The sequence below is a fragment of the Podarcis pityusensis genome (assembly GCF_964106645.2).
Source record: "Podarcis pityusensis genome assembly, chromosome: 1".
Lineage (NCBI taxonomy): Eukaryota > Metazoa > Chordata > Lepidosauria > Squamata > Lacertidae > Podarcis > Podarcis pityusensis.
In genome coordinates this window covers 139,508,096-139,530,286 of record NC_138028.1, presented here as the reverse complement: position 1 = coordinate 139,530,286, position 22,191 = coordinate 139,508,096, and the positions used below count along the sequence as shown (strand labels likewise).

General features: G+C 42.4%; 1 protein-coding gene across 11 annotated transcripts in view; it reads right to left on the bottom strand.

Moving 5' to 3' along the window:
- UNC80 (unc-80 homolog, NALCN channel complex subunit) overlaps positions 1-22,191 on the bottom strand; it is a 176,971-nt gene that overhangs the window by 72,751 nt on the left and 82,029 nt on the right. For 6 of the 11 annotated variants that reach the window (XM_081014940.1, XM_081014945.1, XM_081014947.1 and 3 more), the window contains exons 25-33: positions 18,290-18,423; positions 16,848-17,013; positions 11,305-11,508; positions 9,740-9,840; positions 8,583-8,780; positions 8,085-8,192; positions 4,688-4,826; positions 3,724-3,905; positions 1,495-1,626 (exon numbers count right to left, since the gene is read on the bottom strand). In XM_081014940.1, coding sequence (XP_080871066.1) covers positions 1,495-1,626; positions 3,724-3,905; positions 4,688-4,826; positions 8,085-8,192; positions 8,583-8,780; positions 9,740-9,840; positions 11,305-11,508; positions 16,848-17,013; positions 18,290-18,423 — 1,364 coding nt within the window. The remainder of the gene's footprint in view (positions 1-1,494; positions 1,627-3,723; positions 3,906-4,687; positions 4,827-8,084; positions 8,193-8,582; positions 8,781-9,739; positions 9,841-11,304; positions 11,509-16,847; positions 17,014-18,289; positions 18,424-22,191) is intronic. The other 5 variants (XM_081014942.1, XM_081014949.1, XM_081014941.1 and 2 more) reach the window with 3 other exon arrangements.

The following is a 22,191-nucleotide window of genomic DNA, read 5'->3' as shown; positions in this document are numbered from 1 at the left end:
AATGACCCCAAAATGGGAAGAACTGGTTGTCGAAACAGAGGAAGGTTCTAGTCCCTTGGAATTCAGTTCCAAGTGAGGTTTGATACCGACTAACCCTAAAATATGTTTAAAACCAAATAAATGAGAATGTGTCAAACCTGTCCACTTTCCCTCACTGAGTACAGTGGTACCTTGGGTTACAGATGCTTCAGGTTACAGACTCCGCTAACCCAGAAATAGTACCTCAGGTTAAGAACTTTGCTTCAGGATGAGAACAGAAATTGTGCTACGGTGGCGCAGCAGCAGTGGGAGGCCCCATTAGCTAAAGTGGTGCTCAAGAGGCATTGTGTTGCTTTCGCTGAAGCCAGGAGAGCAAGAGGGATTGGTGCGCACTGATCCCGCTTGCTCTCCTGGCTTCAGGGATAGCCACACAAAGCCTCTTGAGTGCAGCTGGAGCACTCCTGCCTCTTTGCTCAAGAGGTTTTGCATTGCTTTCTTGTTTTCCTCCATGAAAAACTAGGTGTGTCTTATGGTCAGGTGCGTCTTATAGAGCGAAAAATACAGTATATTTTTTCCCAATTTTTTTGTTTAAAATTGAGGGTCATCTTATACATGGAATGTTGCAATTTCAGGCTCAAAAAGTAGGGGTTGTCTTATACATGGGGGCATCTTATACACGGAAAAATACGGTAATTGCGTTGTCTCCCCTCATTCTTGGATATTCATGGGAAGACCACAGATTTTCTCAAATACCCTTGCTTTTCTGAACAACTTCAGAAGATTTTGGGTGTTTATCCTCATGAAAAAGTATTTTTGCAAACTAATGCACATTATAGCAGCAGGTTACCTCAAGTGGTTTAACCATGTGCATGGGTATATTGGTTCTGGGTTAACAGACACCCACAAAGATGTACATTCTGATGCAGATTTGGCCTCTGCTTTTTCAATGCTGCTTGTGCATACTTTACATATATAGACACTCCCCATGGAGTGGAACTTTCTCATGGAGAGGGAATTGTATGGAATTGGACATCTGGAGGACTGCTGTAAAAGTAAAATATTTTTATTTAGACCAATTTTTATTCATGAGCTCCATCCCTTTTTAGTAAAAGCATTTCTTGAATTCAATGTATTTATATTTTGTCCCTGGACTTGGTCTTTTTATTCAGGATAAAAAAGCTGCTTTAATGGCTGTGTTTTTATGGCTGTGTTACTAATCTAAGATCCCTAGAGCTATTTGTTTGCTTTTCTCCAACACTATTAATATTGTTGATATAATATTATTATTAATAGTAATTCATGTATTGAGAGAATCATTAAAATGATTTAAAAAACCCACATCCCACATTATTTTTCATGTGCTATGAAATGTACTAAAAATGTATTTCAAAGACACTTACGCAGTTATTTGGGTGCCTTTTACCTGCATGTCTTGTTTTGCGACTGTCTCACTCTTCTCACAAGCAGCGTATCATTCAAAAAATAATGCCTACTTCAAGAAGATTTTTTACTTACGGATTGATCTTCATTAATTGGGTCCTGGACGCTCCCACTACACTGTGGAACCCATGGAGGGTCGAACATGGGGACGGATGGCATTCCCAGAACTGGGGATGGGAGTGTGAAGTTAATGCTAGGTGGAGGAATCTAGGAAAAAAAGATCAAGACATAAAAATGGGGGAGAAAGAGACTCACATAACCAAAAGCTTCTGTAGAAACAAATCCCTTCTATCTATACTAAATATTTCCTGTTTCAGGAATGAGGAAATGTTCCAGAGTCCAAATATGAAAGGCCATTTAATTTCATCCATGGGATAAAGATGGAATTACAAGCTTCATTATGAAACAAGAAGTGAAGGCTAATGATTCTTTAAACTAAGTAACCTATTGTTATGAAAGACATTTGATTTATTTATTTTTAGAAGAAAATAACCTCATATATTTCCCTGTGTGGGATGTCAGCCTCACATAAGCAACATGTTTAACTTTAATTAATGCATGAAGGGATTAAGAGCATAGAGCAAGCCGTCCCGCCAGCTTTAGCTAGGTCACACTCCCTCAGCTTGGGAGGAAGGGTTACAAAGCATATTCTGTCACTCTGTGTGGCCAACGCAGTGTCAAAGCCACCTATACCTACAACAATAGGGGAGAAAGCTTTGATCCAGGAAGATCCACTCTAGTATCAGACCAAAGGCCTATCTAGTCTAGCATTCTGTTTTCACAGAAGTTAACTCAGCTTAATAACCTCCTAGCTCCCAGAAAGCTGGATATAAGATGTGAGTATGTATCATATCTTCTTACATTTGTCTGCTACTCCCAATAAATCAGATGTGGTATAATGAATGGGATAATCTGAGCTGTCACATGACCTTAACCCGTGTTCAATTTATTGCCACAGAATGTTTCAGACTCCTTAAAGACGTCAACAGTGTTAATTATAGTCATATTATAAAGGGAGTCTCATATTCTCCCTTGGTAAGTTTTAATTTCTATTTTATTTTACTGTAAGTGGTTGTCTAAATTCAAAGTCTAAAAAATGTGTTGTATGGAAAGTTAAAAAAGGAAAACAAAACAAAACAGGATTTTGAAGGTGTATTCTGGTGCCACAACTCGAACACTTAATTGTACCAGACAGTGTCACAAAGCCACTTCCGAACCTGAGCAGGAGGTGGGGTTGCGGGCTTCACGCCCACCCCACGTGAGCGGGGGCTGGTTTCAGCCCCCGCGATAGCAGGGGAATCCCAGTCGCGTTGTTCCCCCCAGCCAGCCAATCGGGTGGCTGGGGGGGCGGCGCCTGCCCTATTTAGGGCCGGCGCGGTCGGGCTTGTCCTCTCTTGCCGGCATGTTGCCCGCAATTAGGGCCAGAGCGGCAGCAGAGGGCCCCCCAGATGCTTTAGTTATCCAATTAGGCGAAAATGAGTTAGCTTGCAGAAAGGCAGTCGACTTGATGTGGCATATCTTTAGTGACTTTGAGGAACTTAAGGCCTTTTACCTAAACATCACTATTATTTTATTTGGGCCTCGTTGATGGAGAGGCGGGTTTGGAGAGATTGCAGGTGCCCGATAGCCATAAATAGGGCTAGGAAAGCCTTGGATCGGACGGTGGTGCGTAGAGTGGCAGCCCTGGGTGGGAGGGTCATTGACCACCCGGGCATACGTTTCAACCGCGAGGCCCTCTATCGGCTTGATGGCGTGCATCTTTCAGATGCGGGAAATGATATTTGGCTGATGGCGTGCATCTCTCGGATGCTGGAAATGATATTTGGCTGATGGATATAGCAAAGGGGATAAGGGATTGGTTTCAGGCATGAGAGTATTGGCGGCGAGCGATTGCTCGTGTGGTGGTTAGGCATTGGTAAGAAGGGGTTAAGAGGATGGGGGGGGAGGAACACCATCACCTCCCCCCAGTGAATGAAGGGTGGTCCGATAAAGGACTCCGGGGGGCGTGGCCCTGTCCGAAGCCTATGGAGGTGTGAGCCAAAGGCACGCCCCCGAGCGGTGACCCGGGGGAGCTCCTAGTTGACGTGCCTCAGCAGGAGACTCTCCCTCTATGGTGTTAACCCTTCCCGTGTCTCCAGCAAATGGGCTGGAGCCGGATAGTCGATAGGACAAATGCCTAAGCCAATGCCTCTCATTCCTGAATTCAATAAAGTTGTGGCCTAATTCGCCCATTTAATCTTAAATTATGGTGTCTTGTGTCTTTATTTATCCTGGTGGGGGGCGGGAACTCGCCACGCAATTTACCTTAAAGATTTGCTGAGCTCCTTCCTCCATCCGAGGCCACACCTGATACCTAAATCTCCAGAGGGTGTGGAATTTAAGAATGGCATTCAACCTTTGCACTGCCTCAGGGTGATGAAATTCAGACATCAACATATCCGACACTGCCTCTGGCACTTTCACAGCACATAGAAGGAACATGGCAGCTGCAGGAAGCAAATATTTCATGAATGGTGTGTATCTGTTTTTAACCTCGTGTGTGTGTGTGTGTGTGTGTGTGTGTGTGTGTTGCTGTAAAATTCTTTGTTTTTTAATGACATACTCATAAAGAAATAAGAAAACCTGGGAGACACCTTAATTTTAAAAAGCAGTTCTGGAGGATGTAGTTCAGAACTATGCCTTTGGTTCTTTGAGTAAATGGTTAGGAAACTGCTGTTTTATGAGGAGATCTGGCAGCAAATGGGGAGCTACTGTGGGCCACTCATTATAAATTTCCTGTGTGGAAAGCATGAATACTACATGCAGCAAGAAGAGAAAGGGTGTGTGTGTGTATGTGTACTGTCTTAGTACATGTAGTAGCATAAGCAAGGGCTCACATAACACCAGAATAACACAACTGTTCCAGGGGACAGAAAATTCCCAGGCAAGTATAAAGTGTGTAAAACTGCAAATAAATCATTCAAAATGTTTGGCAAGTACTTGCAGTTATATAACAGATAAGAGATATACTATATAATTATTATTTAGCATTACCTGACATTTTCAGAAAATTAAAATTGTTTGGTTTTCCAAAAGCAGTTTATGTTGCTTCTTCATCAAATGTAGACTTACTAAGCTAAATGTTGTCCAATCACAAACATTATAGCCTCATTATAATGCCTCACACCCAAAAACATATTTTTAAAGACTTGTCACTGAAGAATTTTACAAAAATTATGTTTTGCCCACTTAAAATGGCTTGAGTGCCAGAGGAAGAGGACATTCTTACCTGCTGCCCCAGCCATGTGCTCATCCATACTGAGCAACAGTTCCCATGCTGCAGGCTGGATGTCCCCATACATCTCTTCTGTGAGGATGGGCGCTGCCTTAATTAACAATGACAAAGGTGCTGGAGACAAACTCATCACCTGCAGAAAAAGAGATCATGCTGTACAGCAGAGCCAAATAGCAATTAAAAGTAAGAGGACATTTATAGCCCCAAAACATGCTTGATCCGAAGAACGTTCTGCTGAGTTCAGCGTGGACTATGTACTAGTGTTTAAATATGCAGCATTCTCCAAAAGCCCTGCTTGCACCTCATCAACCTTGTTCAACAAGACTTATAAGTGGAGATTTTTATCCCATCTGCATTTGTACTGGAACTATTTTTAATTGTTTTTATACATGGAATCATTTCATATTGTTTTACATTTTCCTTCTCTGTGGTTGTAGACAGCTTTATCTGTTCTATAACGCTGAATTTTATTATTGAGGGTATGGGATGTTAGGGTAGTATCTGTAGTGGAGAACATGTCCCCCTGGGGTCCCACCCTCTCACCTGTAGCTCCTAGAAGCTGTCAGCATGTGACAGCGGCCACACCCTGGGAATGGCTTCAACTGGTTAGCTAAGCCAGGTGAAGGTAGCTGATGGGTTTCAAGCAGAAGTTAGGGACTTCTGCTGCATGTGAAGACAAGCTCTGGCAGATTGAGTGGAAGAGACCAAGAGTGGGTCCAATGGTCAAGAAGGTGGTTTCTGCACATCCTAGAGGGAAGTGAAGGGCAGATGGGGCTTGCCAACCTGGGAAGTTAGTCCATCTAGAAAAAGTGAAACTTTGATCCTAAACCTCCACTACCTTGCGGGGCATCTTTGGAGAAGAAAAGGCTAAGGAACAAAGCCTACACAAATCTGGAGTGGAGTCCCTAAGCCAGTTGGATGGCGCTTTGTACACCTCCTTCCAGGAACTCCTGTAGCCAAGCTGATGCCAAACATTTTGCTCTTCTTTCCTATGGACCACATCAGCGAGCACGAGAGGGAGGGTCTTGTTGTCTGGGCAGCCCAGGATCTCAATACACACTTGAGGCTTGAGCCTTGTCGGTGCTCCTAACGCACCTCACGGACCCACATCCATTGTCTCTCGCGAGATGGATACCAATAACATTTTATCATTATAAGCTGCCCTGAGGCCTCATGGGGGGGTATTAAACAAACAAACAAACAAATGAAAGAATGAAATCCATTGCCTAATTCAAGAATATTACATTTAACAATTTTGAGTGTATTTCTTGTCCGAAGGACCAGGGATATAGGTATGCACATGCTTCTTTGTTCTTTATATATTAACTAATTAAAAAAAATAATTAAAGGAAAATTACATTTCACTTGCAGCTCCTTCATTAAATCCAATACGTTTTTCATTAATATTTTTTTGGAAGCCGCCCAGAGTGGCTGGGGAAGCCCCAGGCAGATGGGCGGGGTTTAAATAAATAAATAAATAAATAAATAAATAAAAATAATAATTAATGACCCCGATATTAATTATGTTACTATGATCAAACATCAACTCAAATGAATCTGTTTCCAGGCCACTGGCTATTTTGTATTCTTATACAGAGCTAAAAAATATTGTGTTCAGTGCTAGGGCAACACAGCATATTATGAGTGCATTTTTAAAACCAAGTAACTGTTTGAAAAGGAAAACACAGTCCTTCGTCTGAAAAAAAACTATAATCTATTCTGGACATATTAATAGAATCAAGAGATTCATAGAATCAGAGTTGGAAGGGATCCTGAGGGTCATCTCATCCAACCCCCTGCAATGCAAGAATCCCCCAACGTGGGGCTCAAACTCAACAATCTGAAATTAAGACCGGCGTACCTACTACTATAAAGACCTTTTCCCATGTTATGTGATGCATACAAGTGGATGTGAAATCATACAACCTATCACACATTCTTTCCAGGGGCATGCATGCAAAAACAGTGCCCTAGGACAGGCAGGGTCACTTAGAATATTTCTGCAGGTACAGAGTCTTGTGATTGTTACAGGGGTCCAGGAAGCAAAGACAGCTTACATTTGGACACAGTGGGCTTATCTTTAATAATTTTGCACATTGCTGCTGCAGCAGTGGACCTGGACGACAATTCGTGGGCACACAGAGGAATACAGGAGGGTGAAAGTCAATGACATAATGGTATATGAGATTAAAAAGGCAGGAACTCAAACGGCAGCTGGGATCATAAAGATGGGAACTGGGAATTGAGATGGTAGCCGGGAGTACTGTTTGGGCAGAGGGTGGCTCAAATAGTGAACAACAATGAAGGGTGGAAGCAGTGAAACCAAAATAAGATGCATTCAAAATAGAGACTAAAGAACTGCATAGAACTTTAATGGCAGCTGTGAAAGTGAGTATAAGGATGACCACCTCAAGCACAGCCAAGTGCCCTGAAGGCAAATAAAATGGGTACAAGATGTGGCTACAGCTGTGCACTGACCAACTTAGTCCAAACAATTCATATCTTTCAACTCAGTGACAAACATTACTTCAGGGAATTAACTGTAGAAAATCACTTTAATTAATAATTAGACACTGGGAATTAATTGTAGAAGGAATCACCAAGGAGATGATTCTGCCAACCAGAAACAGAAGGAAGAATGGAGACAACCACAGAATTAATTAAATTGGTGACTCCAGAAGAATGAGGAAAAATTCCTGGCCAATTAGAGGAAAACACACAAACCTAAGCACAAGATACAGGCAAACCAGAGCAGCAAGTCAACCAAAATACAAAAAGGGGTCCTGAGCACACATAGCAAAAACAGACACTGAAGTATAAGCCTGAAAAAAACCAGAAATTACATTAACACCTGTAAATCTCAAGTTGGTATCCAAAACCATAATTATATGGCTGACGACCTCTGACCAAAAGACTGACTCTAGCACAGGGCCAAATCATGCAATGTATCAGGCAACTTAAAAGCTCCTGCCTTCAAGTACTAAGAGAAGCTAAACCTACCTGGTTCCAGTACACCAGCACAGGAAGAAAATGCTTGCATTTTTTAGTCTTGCAAGAATGGCCTAATCTAGCGGTTCCCAATCTTTACCAACCACGGACCACTTGAAAACTGCTGAAGACCTTGGTGGACCATTTAATGATTCTGCCCCCAGCCTGTCTGTTGTAACAATTATAATGCACTGTGTGTTTTTAATTATATTTTAATTGCTTCTTTTATTTCTTATATTGTATTTCATTGCATTACAAATTTAATTCCATGAAATATAATTTCTAAAGGGTTCTTCACAGACATGCCGTGGACCGCCCAAATCAAGGGGACACATATATTAAAGACAAAAAAATGATGTTCCATTAGCTAGTCTGTCAGTCCTGTAGGTGACACACTCATTACCTGATGCCTGATGTATTTCAGCATTCCAGAATCCTTCTTTCCTTCAAGGTTGGAATCTGTCACTCTCTTCTTCAAGGAGGGTGTTCTCAGGCATGACTTGTCTGAACACTGAAAGAGAATTGGATGGGGGAAATGCTCTAAAAATGTTTTTAGAGGCCACCTTACTTGTGGGGGGAAACTGATCTCACAAGGTGCCTATTACTAACACACACACACACACACACACACACACACACACAAAATAAATGAATTATGGAGCTTTCCCTTTGGTTCTCAGGACATGAGTGACATAACTTCTGAGAATGAGATAAGCTGAAATACCCTCCCTTTTCTGCAACCTGATCTCACATCCAAATATCATGCTAGTACAAGTTTCCCTGGCCAGCATGTTATGAAAAGCTGAGAAATGCCCATGCAATAGTTTAATATGCATTAGGTAGCTGAGTTAACTGGAATAAATGCTTGTGTAACCAAGAAGTATTTTGTCAGCTTGCTTACCTCTTTCTGTTTTTTGCTCCTAGCCACATTGTTTAGTAAGTTATTCTCTTTGAGTGAATCAACAGTGTCTCCATACAGGAGTTTGATGGCTCGGACAAGGCGTGCACAAGAGCGACTATGATGGAGGTAACAGTGAGGGTGGCAATAGTCAATGTGGGTGCAAATGAAACTCTGCTGGTTGCATAGCAGTATCATCACCTGGAACAAAAAGTATGCCCAGATATTTCAGTAGAGATACAGGGTTATGTTTGTACCAAGAAAAGACCACAAAGAAAATATTGAATATCTCTAGCTATAAATTAATTTATCAGTGAAAAGCAAAATAAGCTCAGCTCAGCATTCAATGCGCGGAAAAAATACTATATTTAATGAATGAAAAACGTATGGGACCTGATTTGTTGCTGACTTACATCTGGCCATGAGGTCTGGAACGACTTAATTTTACCTTTCTTCACTTTGGGGGTTTACACCAGGCTTCCTTAAACTCGCCCCTCCAGATGTTTTTGGCCTACAACTCCCATGATCCCTAGCTAGCAGGACCAGTGGTCAGGGATGCTGGGAATTGTAATCTCAAAACATCTGGAGGGCCGAGGTTGAGGAAGCCTGGTTTACACTTTCTTAAAGTGATGCCTTAAAGGTAAAGGGATCCCTGACCATTAGGTCCAGTCGTGACCGACTCTGGGGTTGTGGCGCTCATCTCGCTTTATTGGCTGAGGAAGCCAGCGTACAGCTTCCGGGTCATGTGGCCAGCATGACTAAGCCGCATCTGGCGAACCAGAGCAGCGCATGGAAACGCTGTTTACCTTCCCGCCGGAGTGGTACCTATTTATCTACTTGTACTTTGATGTGCTTTCGAACTGCTAGGTTGGCAGGAGCTGGGACCAAACAACAGGAGCTTACCCCGTCGGGGGATTCGAACTGCCGACCTTCTAGGCTCTGTGGTTTAACCCACAGCGCCACCCGCGTCCCAAAAAAGTGAAGCCTTAACTTGTCTCAATGGGAATTTGGGCAGTGAAGGGGAGAGCAAACACTGGAGTAGCTGGGGGGGGGGGGTCACCATTCGGCCAAAAAACATATAACTCTACCCTGATGATCAGCTGTGAGTTCTGTGTGCAACAAGCTGAGATTCTAGGACCTCGCCAGTGATCTCTACTTACATGCAGCCAAGACATATTCCGGTGATAGTTCTCTTCGGTGCCTGTGCTGCTTAATACTTCAGGTTCTATACTGGGTTCACTTGCACTCCAAGGGCTTCCTTCTTCAAAAGAAAACAGATACACCCAAGTAGTTTGGTTTTTTTCCATGCTTCCTGTGGTTTTTTTTTTTAAAAAAACTATGGTATATGCTTGTAATCCAGGCCAGTTTCTTAATGTTACATGTCCTAAGGGTGCCAGAAATGACATGCCATTAGCATACCAGCCTAATGAGTCAAACACTGATGGAGTAACATTGGCTATTCTCAACAAATGTCAGACATTTCCCCTTATTCTCATTCCCAACCCAACCTTCTTCTATGGCCCCGATTATCCGCTGGGCTGGAAATTACAAGCATAATTCATAACAGCCATTGAAAGAACAACTAATCAGGGATAAAAGTTACTCCCTTTTCTGGAAGAGGGGAGGGTTAAGTAAAGAGAAGGAGAATTCTTGCATCGTCAAGATGCTGCAAAATTGTTGGTTTCAGTGATCTGCATTGACTGGGCTCTGTGGTTAAAAAACAACACCAAATGTATGGTCCTGCAGCGGCAGCACTTTTGCTATAACTACTGCTGCTGCATACAGGCTACAGCCCTACGAGGTCCCATCAAAGGACTCTAAAATGCCTGGGAATGAAAGGGGGAAAAATCCTGACAAAAGCTAGAGGACAAAGGCAGGGGGAGGGCTCTCTCTGACCCCAGAGTTTCCTGGATGTATTTATTGCCAAATGGGCCTTCCAATTTGCCAGACCTTTAGCACAAAATCTGAGTATTGGAGATTGTAACATTAGGATTGGCTTAGTAAGAGACATGGCTTACTTCCAATTAGTTCTTCCCTGCCCTTTCTTTAAATGAATATGTAGCTGGCTGAACTCGAATTTCCCTGTGGAAGAAAAGAGCATGGGCAATGCCACTGAGACCAGAAGGGTAAAGGAGATTCAAGTGCAGGATTTCTCTGTTCCTGACTTTTCTGTATCTGAAATCTTTGGGAACTAATATTTTGGAGATTCACAAGCACACATATATTTATATCTCATACACAGCATCATATATACATATTGTATATATATAGCTATATGCACAGACCATAATATTGAGATATGTATATATATATATGTATATATATATAAAATACCACAGCTATTATATATGCCATATAGATATATAATATATGGTATTTTTATATATACCTTTCTAAGCATGGCATGCATCGGGTTGGCAGTCAGGAAAATGCCTGTATAGTGAGTCCATGCACCAAACGTTTAGATTTTTAAAACTTAGCATCCTTTGAGTGGAACAGATCTGACTACCTCATGTACCAATGGCAGGACTCAATCTCTGCTGTTGCCATGTATTTAAATCATGCAAAAAGTGTGAACTTCTCCTTACTTCAGCTGAAATAACTGGAGGGTCTGCCTAGCCTACAAGCCCTTTTCCTACTTCCCTAGACCTGCTTGAGTTGCTTCCAGGCTCAAGATGCTGCCTCATCATCCCGCTCCCTTTTTAGCCCAGCTCATCTATGTTACCTATGTCAGTGACAGTGTCCCTGCTGTGGGACAGCTGCAGCTCCTCATTCTCAGACTCTGAGTCCTGACGTGATAACTTGGTGCTCTTTAGGCTGCCGGCCCGGCGAATGCTGGACAGGGAACCCCCTTTCTTCACCCGGAAACTGCGGGTTCCTTTAATCTGGAGCAAGCGGGAGCCTCCTATCCTGATCTTCCTGCTGGGAACTGTATTAAAAGAATAAGAAAGGACTTTTTCCCCCTTAGGTTTCCCCATTTAAAAATTATAATTGTATTTTAAATATAGAGAGATATATATAGTTATATTCCTACCCCTCCATCCCCCCATCCTGCATTGCAGAGCCTTTCCTTCTCTCAAGGAAGACCGGCAAGAGGCTCCCTCCAAAGCCAATGCCAATGCAGCTCTATTAATCATCCAGCAAGGGATACCTTGGCAAAGATGTGACATATTTCTTGCCTGTTACTCAGATTAATTATTATCCTTCAATTCAGTCATTAGTATCATGAAAATGCTGTGTAAGAGGCACTGTTGGAAACCCCATAGCTAAACAATCAAAGCTACAATTTGTGCTCCCCCCACCCCCTCAAAAAACCCCATGTTGCTCCAGATTTATTCTTCAGCAATATGACAAGAGACAACTTCTATCCTCCAGCTGTTTTGGGACTACAACTCCCATCATCCCTAGCTAATAGGACCAGTGGTCAGGGATGATGTAGCCCCAAAACAGCTGGAGGGCCAAGTTTGGCCATGCCTGATCTACACCATTGCATCCACATCAATTGCTGGCTACCAATGACTGAGTTGTAGACAAGATGCCAGGGGCAAACCTATCCTCCTGCTAGCAGAAGGTTGTTTAAATCTTGTTATAGAATCACAGTGCTCAATCATGCAGCGTTCATGATTGTAAATAGGCAGCCTGCTTTCTGAAGCTAAGAGTCTACTTTGCTTGCCCAGTTTCGGTATTGCCGTTGAACAGATCGCTGTTTTTGTATATTAAACTTCACCAGAATTTTACAGAAAAAGCAATAACATGTAGTCCAACTCCTTTCAGCAGCTTTCAGGCATTACAGACATCTGTGGATGCTGAGGTTTGTGTGTGTGTTGTTTTTTTTAATGAGCACAAAGATATGGAATGGTTTGAAGCACCAGTCATTTACACATTGTTTTCCACTCAGCTTTAAGGCAGTACATGACATTATGCAAGTCCAAATGTTGCAACACTTAACTGAACATCTACTTAAGATGAACATACTGCACAGGTGCAATGTAGATAAATGATAGCTGTCACTTTTTGAGCAGGGGCAGGCCAGAGAAATGTGCAGTGGTGAGAAGAGATATGTCTAAATTCAACAAAAAATGGGTTTGGGAGTATCCTTCTGATTTCTAGACACACTGACACTCTGCCATGAATGCACAGTTCTGCTCAGAGGTGCTCCAGGCTCTAGCATTATTGTCTTAGTTATGTTTTGCATTTAACTGTGTTTGCATTTTAGAGCTACCACAATTAGGGGAATATTTTTGAATGACTTGGAAACAGGTCATGTGATACACTGCCAGAGAGATAATCACATTTGTCTGTTGCAGTCAAAACAACAAAGAGTTTTGAGCAGTGCCTTAAAAAACCTAAAATATTCATTATGGACCACAGTCCTCTTCATCTGATGCATGAAGTAAAGAGGACTTGATAGTCCTAAAAAAGTCATGTCTAGTTGATAAAGGTTTTTGTAGCAACGACTTTAAGAAACTACAAGGCAGAAGTCTTTATTGTTTTGTGATGGACTGGAGGCTAAAATCCAGTTTGCTTGATGGTTAGTGCTGGTTAAGATCTCCTGTAATGAAAAACTATTTCTAGGAAACATGTTAACAACAAGAACAACAACAAAAACAACAGCAGCATCCTGTAGACACTAATATGAGCAAGGCACAACAAACTGAGTAAAACTTATAGTCCTCTGTATGCTGATCGGAATATAAAATGCTCCAATTGCTTTATAATTTGCATTGCACTGGCTAACAACCTTACAAAATATGTCACTGTTATTCCTATTTATCCAGACCAAAAAAACAACAATTAAAAAAATGGGAGCGAGAGTATGACATGCAATGTCATCTATTGACTCAGTCTTGCAATGCTGTGCAAGATTTATATTAGCTGGTCATGACTTCCCCCAAATAATCTACAATAGACAACACTGTGGTAGTAAAGTACACGGCTTAGTTCACAATAATAAATATATTTTCCAAGACTACTAATTAGCCCTAACTAGTATATCTACATTAGGACCCACCTTTCAGTGACTGTAAAAACATAGCTTTTACATAGTTTTAAAAACACACCTTGGTTGCCCAATCAATGAAAAGTTATTATCATACAAGTGAGGTGAATGTTGTGTGAAAGGAAGAAACAGGTTAATGGTTTTCAAAGTGATTTGAAGCCTGTCCTTGTCACTGCAGATGAGAAAAATCAGATAACAAATTTTAGCTGAACAATAACAAGAGATGCCTTTGTCAAGATCTGCAAATGTTGTTACCTTTAAATTTGAGAAAAGAATAATTTAAATTATAAAACAATCGAATATGTTCATCATAGTCAATTCCAAACAATCTACCATCTGCAATCTAGTCTTACATACAGAAATCCCTTGTGCCACAACAAAATAAATTCTGAACAGGTTTTTTTTACATGGGACTGCATTTTAGCAATTGTTAAGCAACACATTAAAGCTCCTTTTACTGAAAGCATGATTGTATTACATTCTGATGTGTGTTTACTGAACTGATCTATTTTACTGAATTTACATTATATACATTTTTATTGTTACTTTCTATTCCTATGTTGCCTTGTTGGGTAATTTTAGTAAAAATAGGCAATTGATAATTAATTCAGAACTAAACAATGTGAGCAGCTATGCTAGGAAGAGAAAAATTCAATGCTAAAATGATGGGAAAGGTAGATTCTAGAAATCTGGCTGCATTTCCAGAATCACATACACAGAAAGTGTTGTGATGCCTTCAAGAGAATTAGTGGCTAGTACTGAACTGAGTGAGCTTCTCCTAGCTCACATCAGTTACTCCCTCAGAATCATGAGGAAGTTCCACTTATTTCTGAGGAAATCAAAATCCTGCTCCTTCTCTCCCATGTATTTTTTCTCCAGCTCAGATTAAAACCTCAGCTGGAAAATAATTCAGAGGCTATGAAACTCATCTCAAAGTAGAGTTGAGTATTGCAAACCTCCAGAAACTCATACAAGTCACTACTACTGATAGTCTCTATCATATTAGCCTATGCTCTGGTCCCAAATTCAAGCATGGGCTTCTCTAACAAAAAAAGAAGAAGAAAGGGGGTGGGAGAAAATCACAAGTAGCTTGATTGTGAAAGACGACTGCCTGGGTCCTCAGAAAACCATTACAAGTCTGGGCTGAAAAAATGATCTGACCAGGTACAAATCTCCCCATCCCTCTCTCTGGCTAGTAAAAGAAATAATCTTGCACTGAACCGTGTTGCTTTTGCGATATGAACTCACATGATGTGACTATGCCCAAAACACCTGCAATGCTATGCCATGCCACGTATAATTTGCATACTGAATTTGCACTGTTGCTCTGTATGGTTTTACATATGGTATCTTCATAGAGAGCTGCGTGAGAACAACTGATGTGGATAATAAATACACCAAAAAGGTTCCATAGCACACCTATTGTTCAAAGAGACTATTAGAAAGATAGGTGTGTATGCTACTCATCCATGCAAGTCATCTTCAAGTACATCTGTAAACATGGAAGAGACTCATAGGAATTTGCAAATAATAATGTAAAAAGCACACAGATACTATACCATTGATGCAGCTCAATGTAGCTATATTTAGAATATTTAATTATATCTTTAAATAAATTGGTGTTATGCAGATTTTGAAAAACCTGTAATGTATGCAAATAACATAATGCAAGAAGCACCTGGGCTTCTTTTACTTGATTTGATCGGGGATCTGTAATGATGATAGGATATCAACAGTATCTACGTACTAACGTGAAAGACAGATAAAACATATAGTATGCAACTCTGCCAAGAGAAGATGACTTCACAGAGATTAGAAACCAATTTCCTATGTAAATTAGAAGCCTATCACAGGCAAAGTGATGCTTTCAATCAATTTACAATGAACAGACTTGTGACAAAAAACAAATAAATAAGAGAAATTCATTGCTCACTGCCATAAAATAGGATCTCTCTGTTGGTTTAAAAAAGCTATTCTGGCAAAGCCAACAGCTTAACTGTGCCAGTTCAGAGGCAAAGAAACTAGAGACACATCTCCATGGCCACAGTTGTGTGGAGGAAGTAATGTCTGGACCAGGATGACCATGTTCATCAAGCACTGCTTCCTGGTGATCTGCCCAAATGCAACAGGTATTAAATGGGTTTCCGTGTTTACACAAACCACTATTAGGCAATGGTGCTTCATCAGCATGATAGTGCTGAGTCTGGTGTTACTACTCCATGCAACCATACTCATGGAGAGTTTTAGAATATTTGAACCTACACTGGTGGAGATCTTATGCATTAACTTGAAAGTGTACTCTACTTAAGTACTTACTTCCACCTAAATATGTTGAGAATTGTAGGGCGGTACTGTACAACTTGTGAGTTAATAAGCTAAGCAAATTCTACACGCCTTATGTAGAAGTCCATAGGGGTTCAATAAACTCCTGTTTCTGCAATTCCCAAGGCAGGTTTATCAAGCCCTTGGAAAGGGGGCAGGGGCAGTGTCACCATATATGGTTCAAGGGCTGCATCTGGTTTCATGCATTGTGAAGTCCTGTGCTGAGAAGTTTAAGACTGAGTTATATACTTCTAAGTGGGGTTCTGCTATCTTGGAAGGACAGAAATCATGGCAGGGATGACTGGAAGCAATAGGTAGGAACAAATTATAGCTGCCTCGTTATCTTGTGCACCAGACATCTGTCATATACAGAAGTGTATGGAAGAGACAGGATGTTTGGAAACCAGGTTTTCAAACAGATTCGAGCTAGGAAGGGTGATTTGCCAGGTACTTGCTGGAGTCTCAAGAAAGCAGCCAAATAATATAGTCAGTGTCTCCAAAGACTTACAGTTCTTCATGGCAGCAAAGCCTGCTGCTCCTTTGAAATCCCTAATTTCTACATTGTGAGACTTCAAAAAAGTAAACAGCTTGCTGTCTCAATTTTCTATGCTACATCTCATACCCTGAACTATTACTTATTATCCAAAATAGTGTTGTATAAGTAACTGTTAATTGTATTTTGTATTGCAACACTTGAACCAGGAGGCTGTTTTTGTGTGCGTGCGCACGTGTGCATGAAATGGCATTACAATGATAGACACTCTGCTGGCTTTAGCAACCACAGTGAGTTATGCCTTAAGAGTACACATATTTTGGGGCTAGTGATGGTTCAGCCTTGTGGCTCCATAGCTTCCCGCTTCTTAAAACAATTTCGAAAGTTAGGACATAGAAGTCCAGCGCTAAACAATAGACCTGGAAAAAGTTTGAAGCTTTAGTAGGCAACAAACCTTTCTTCTCTTCACAACCTGTGTCAGATTTCAGGGTATGACTGCTGCTGTGCAAGGAATCTTTTGAATCTTCATTTTCATCCAGAACCCCAGCAAAGCTGATCTTCCTCTCATACCTGTGCCGATCCATCTCAGGGTCCAAACGCAACCTGCAACTCTCCAGGTCCTAAAATATTACATGAACCACAGAAGCACGTGAATATCATGGGTACCAAGTTTTATTCTAATGTTAAGGAAAAGACCAATAAACTCAATCAGAAAGGTTGTTTTCTCCATTTGTATCTTCTAACCTCTCACTTGTTTCATCAAGGAGCTTAGAGCAGTGCACATAGGGACATCTCAATTTACCCTGGTAGTAACCACAAGGAATAGGTTAAGTTGACAATACGTTTTATTGCCAGCCACCTATATATAATTTTACTTGATACTGTTTTTATTAAATGTTACTTATGCAATGTTGCATTGCTTTTCACATGTTTATTGTAAGTTGCTGTTGTGATCACTTGCCCTGCAAGTCAGAGTAGAAACTAAAATAATGATGATGATGATGATGATGATGATGATGGCTGGGCCCAGTGTTAGTCAGTGAGTTTCACAGTGTGGCAGAGATTTGAATCCAGGTTTCCCCAGCTCCAAGTACATACACTGTCTCCTACACCACACTGATCAGGGCTGGCCCAGGTCATTTTGCTGCTAGAGGCAAAGAAGAAAATGCTGCCCCTCCAGTCCTCTGCCTCCTCCTCTCCCGCTGAACCACCCACCTGCCAAGTGGGTGAGAGAGTCTGTTCGCTTCTCATGAATTGTCAGGGACTGGTTGGATGAGGAAGAGTGGGGGCAGCCAGTGATCCAGGAGGCACCTGTGGGGTAAGGGGACTTTGAGCCAGGTTCAGACTGGTAGGACAGAGAGGAATCATCGGCAGAGTGTGCTGGTGAAGGGGAGAGTCTTGAGGTAGGTAGCCACAGACACTGATAGAGAAGGAGAAGGAGCTGTGTCTCCTGCTCTGCAATACAGTACTGTACTGACTCAGCTCGTTCCCCATCCCCACCCTCAGCACAGGAACGAAGAGTCCAGAAAAAGCTGAAACAGTTAAGAAAAGCTGTCACAATGAAAAAAATGCATGGCGGGAGGATGAATAGGGGACGGAAGGGGCAGGAACTTTAGCTTCTGCAACTGACCTGCTTAACTGATGGAAGTGCTGGGTGCTAACTCTTTGACCTTGGAGCAATAAAGTTATCACTGCAAGCATTGTGCCTGGTCTCCTTACAGCATCAGACAACAGACGGAGGGGCCTTTCTGGCAGCCTGACATGAATTTAACAATAGATTTCTTCAGCTACTCAGCTGATTTTCTGGTTTCCCCCTCCAATTCTGCAGCTTGTGCTTATTCTTTCTTTTTCCCTGTCCCAGATTGTCTCCAAAGTAAATTCCTGCCTTTTGCTCACCACAAGAGGCTCCGTCCGCGGCCTGGGCATGTAGGGAAAGGTCTCTCGAAGGAATGTGGTGATCTCCAGGAGGAGCTGACATGCTGCCATCTTCAGTGCAAAAGGACAGCAACATTTGGTGGGGTTCACAGTACCTAAGAAGTGACATTTATATATAGATTGGTTTTATTAAAAATAGCACTAGGAAAAATACATATTTAAAAACAGATGGACAGCACCACACATGGTACACAATACAAGCTGCATATGGAACACTATGGCCTCCTTGCACTATTTTTCTATTTTTACTAACAATCTCATTTGCTGTTATTGCCAGGTAGCATTGGTAATTCAACAACAACAGGATTTCAGTGGGCTCAAAATCAAACTGTTCTATGAATACTGATGTTGAAATGCATACACTTAGACCCTGCTCACCTCTAGAAATGCCACGCATTTTTCTCAGAGCAGAGGACTACCAGAGGGCAGAGGCACTGGGTTCCGCGTGACTTCACACATGTGAAGTCACACACATCGGGAGGAGGCCATGAGGCTCAGGGAGGCCTGTCGCCAGGCGGTAGGCCCAACGAGGCCTTCTGCCGCCACAGAGAGGCCCAGGGGGCCCAGCCCCTCAACCCCATAGAGTTGGCGCCTGTGCCAGAGGGTGTGGCTGCTTTTCTCACCCACACTCACCCAAACCCAGTGCTGCTCTTATCTCTTCTCCTGCATAAAGAAAAGCAACTGGGAAGGAGGGGGAGATGCTATTGGTAAAATAAAAATTTTTAAAAATGGAAGAAAAATCCCCATAGCTTTTCATCACAACTAGATTAGGCCTCGGATATTCCTATCATATATTACAGTGATGGAATAATTAACTGAAAAATATGTTATTGAACAAACCGACCAACAGCAAAACTGCAATTGTTTTAGGTAGGATAGAAAGGATAAAATTTCTGTATTTTCGTTTCTGTTATATTAGTGAATGTTTTCCACGCAAATCTTATGCCACATAACACGGGGACGGGGGCGGGGGCGGGGTGGGGAATGGGACTCTGACTGATACTCAATACCAGGCTTTCTCAACCTTTGGCCCCCCAGGTGGTGTTTGACTACAACTCCCACCATCCCTATGTTATATTGGACTACAACTCCCATCATCCCTAGCCAACAGGACCAGTAGTCAGAGATGATGGGAATTGTAGTCCAACATAACATAGGGATGATGGGAGTTGTAGTTGGACAACAGCTGGGGACCAAAGGTTGAGAAAAGCTGTACTACACTGTTGAATACTTAGAACCACTATGCAGGAAATGCATATCTACTACATGTAGTAGTGAATGCTGTTAACCTTTGGAGGAAGATTTGGTGGCATGGGGCAGACACACAAGGGCCATGGGTTCCCTAATGGGTGCTCACAACATTTACAGGTGCTCGTCTTCACTTCAGTTCATTGCACTGCCCATATAACGTAATGATGAAGTAGTCTTTGTTTATCAGATGATTGCTGCTTAGTTCCTAGAAGCCTAATGACTGCCCTTCCAGCTATGGCCCTGAGAGAATCAAGAAGGGAGAGGAGGGGAGGTCTGAGCTAAGTAAAGTCTCTCCTCACCTTGCCTAACACTCAACAGTAGTGCCAGATGTGCCCATCAAAAGGACATTCTGTCACAACTGTCACATCATGGGCCATACATGAGTGTGGGCTCTAGCACATCACCATAGGACCATCAAGCCAAGCTTCAGGTTTGTCTCGCCTCTGTCCATGACAGATTTAGCCAGTTAGTTCAACTCAATCAATTAAATTAAGCTCCAACCCCCAAATTAGATCTCATCACCTTTTAGGGTTTCTAGGCCGAGGTCCTGAGAGGACCACTCTGCACACAGCTGATATTATCCATGGGCATTCTGTGAGCTTCCTCTCAGTTTAGGCTGACCTATTTTTCCAGTTCTGTATCTAACATTGGCTTCTTCTGCTCTGGCTTCTCCACCTGCCTTCCTTCAGATTTATGTACAGGTGTCCCTCTACTTATGCTGGGGTTGCGTTCTGGGCCCCTGCACACATAAGCAAAAATCGCATAAGTGGGGAGCACCCTCTAAAAAGCCTCTAAATGTCAATTTCCCCCCTGCTTTCCAGCTCCTCGCCACACAACTCTCTCTTCTACTAGAATTGAAGTTCTAGGACCAGCTGGAGGATGCACAGAAAAGTAGCTACTGCTCAAACGATTTTTCCACCAAAAGGAAACCAAAGCCAGGTAAGTGCCAAAGCCATCCACTTGGGGAAACATGGAATGTGCCAAAATCTCTATGTGCTAACTGTTTAAGTCTGAAGACTGCTAGAAGAAATCAGTGTCACTGTAGTTAGTAGGTTAAGAAACAGAGAGTGATAAGAATTGGGTGGGGGGCAGAGAACCCGAATTAGCAAAGCTGGTATATCTGCACACTTCCTTGTTATCCTCCTTTCCCTTTCTTAGCATATGCAACTACAGAGAGCCACTAATTTCTTCAGCCCTTTTCCATGAAGCTTGAAATATGCAGGAAGGCATCTTCACACACAAAAGAGACACCATAGAGCTACAGTCCTTCTACACACCTCCATTGTCGCAGCCTTCTCTAAACAGTAGTTCTTCCGAGGAACAATTTATACAAATGAAAGTATGTCTATAAATATTTTGTTCTGAAACTGTCACTAGGAAACTAATAATTCCATTGTGTCTCTAGAAAGTTTAATAGAACATGAAAACACAACAGGCATTTGCAGAGAGGCAATTCTCTACACACAGCTATCATAATCATAATCAAATTATGCCATGCACTGCAACACTTGGGGAGAAAAGAATTAGATGTATTCAGGAGGGATGTCAAATTCTAGATGCCCACACCTCTCTGACTTAGATATCCCACTTTGTTCTCCATGTTCACTCATAAAGAAGCAGTCATGCAGCTAGACCTACCTAAGGTACCCCTGACCAACAGGTCCAGTCGTGACCGACTCTGGGGTTGCACGCTCATCTCGCTCAAGAGGCCGGAAGCCGGCGCTTGTCCAAAGACAGCTTCCGGGTCATGTGGCCAGCGTGACTAAGCCGCAGCTGGCGAGCCAGCACCAGCGCAGCACACGGAAATGCCGTTTACCTTCCCGCTGGAGAATGGTCCCTATTTATCTACTCGCACTTTGAGGTGCTTTCGAACTGCTAGGTGGGCAGGAGCTGGGACCGAGCAATGGGAGCTCACCCTGTCATGGGGATTCGAACCACCGACCTTTCGATCAGCAAGTCCTAGGCTCTGTGGTTTAACCCACAGCGCCACCTGCGTCCCTAGACCTACCTAGTCCCATTAAATATCTCCAATTTTACTCCATTAAATACCTCCAATTTTACTCCATGTAGACAGCAACTTGAGCAATGTTTGCAATGTGAGGGTGCAGATAAAGACCCCTCTACATATCCTCCTGCTTTAAACTTCAAACTATGTCTATGTAAAGAGAGAAGACAGCACCTGGCTCCATTAATTACATATTTTAACTAGGATTCTAACCCAAATATTTATACTAGCGTTCCTCCATAGCTTTTTACTAATCTGTTCTTAAAAGGTAAAGGTAAAGGGACCCCTGACCATTAGGTCCAGTCGTGACCGACTCTGGGGTTGCGGTGCTCATCTCACTTTATTGGCCAAGCGAGCCGGTGCACAGCTTCCGGGTCATGTGGCCAGCATGACTAAGCCGCTTCTGGCGAACCAGAGCAGCGCACGGAAACGCCATTTACCTTCCCACTGGAGCGCTACCTATTTATCTACTTGCACTTTGACGTGCTTTTGAACTGCTAGGTGGGCAGGAGCAGGGACCGAGCAACGGGAGCTCACCCCGTCGTGGGGATTTGAACCGCCAACCTTCTGATCGGCAAGTTCTAGTCTCTGTGGTTTAACCCACAGC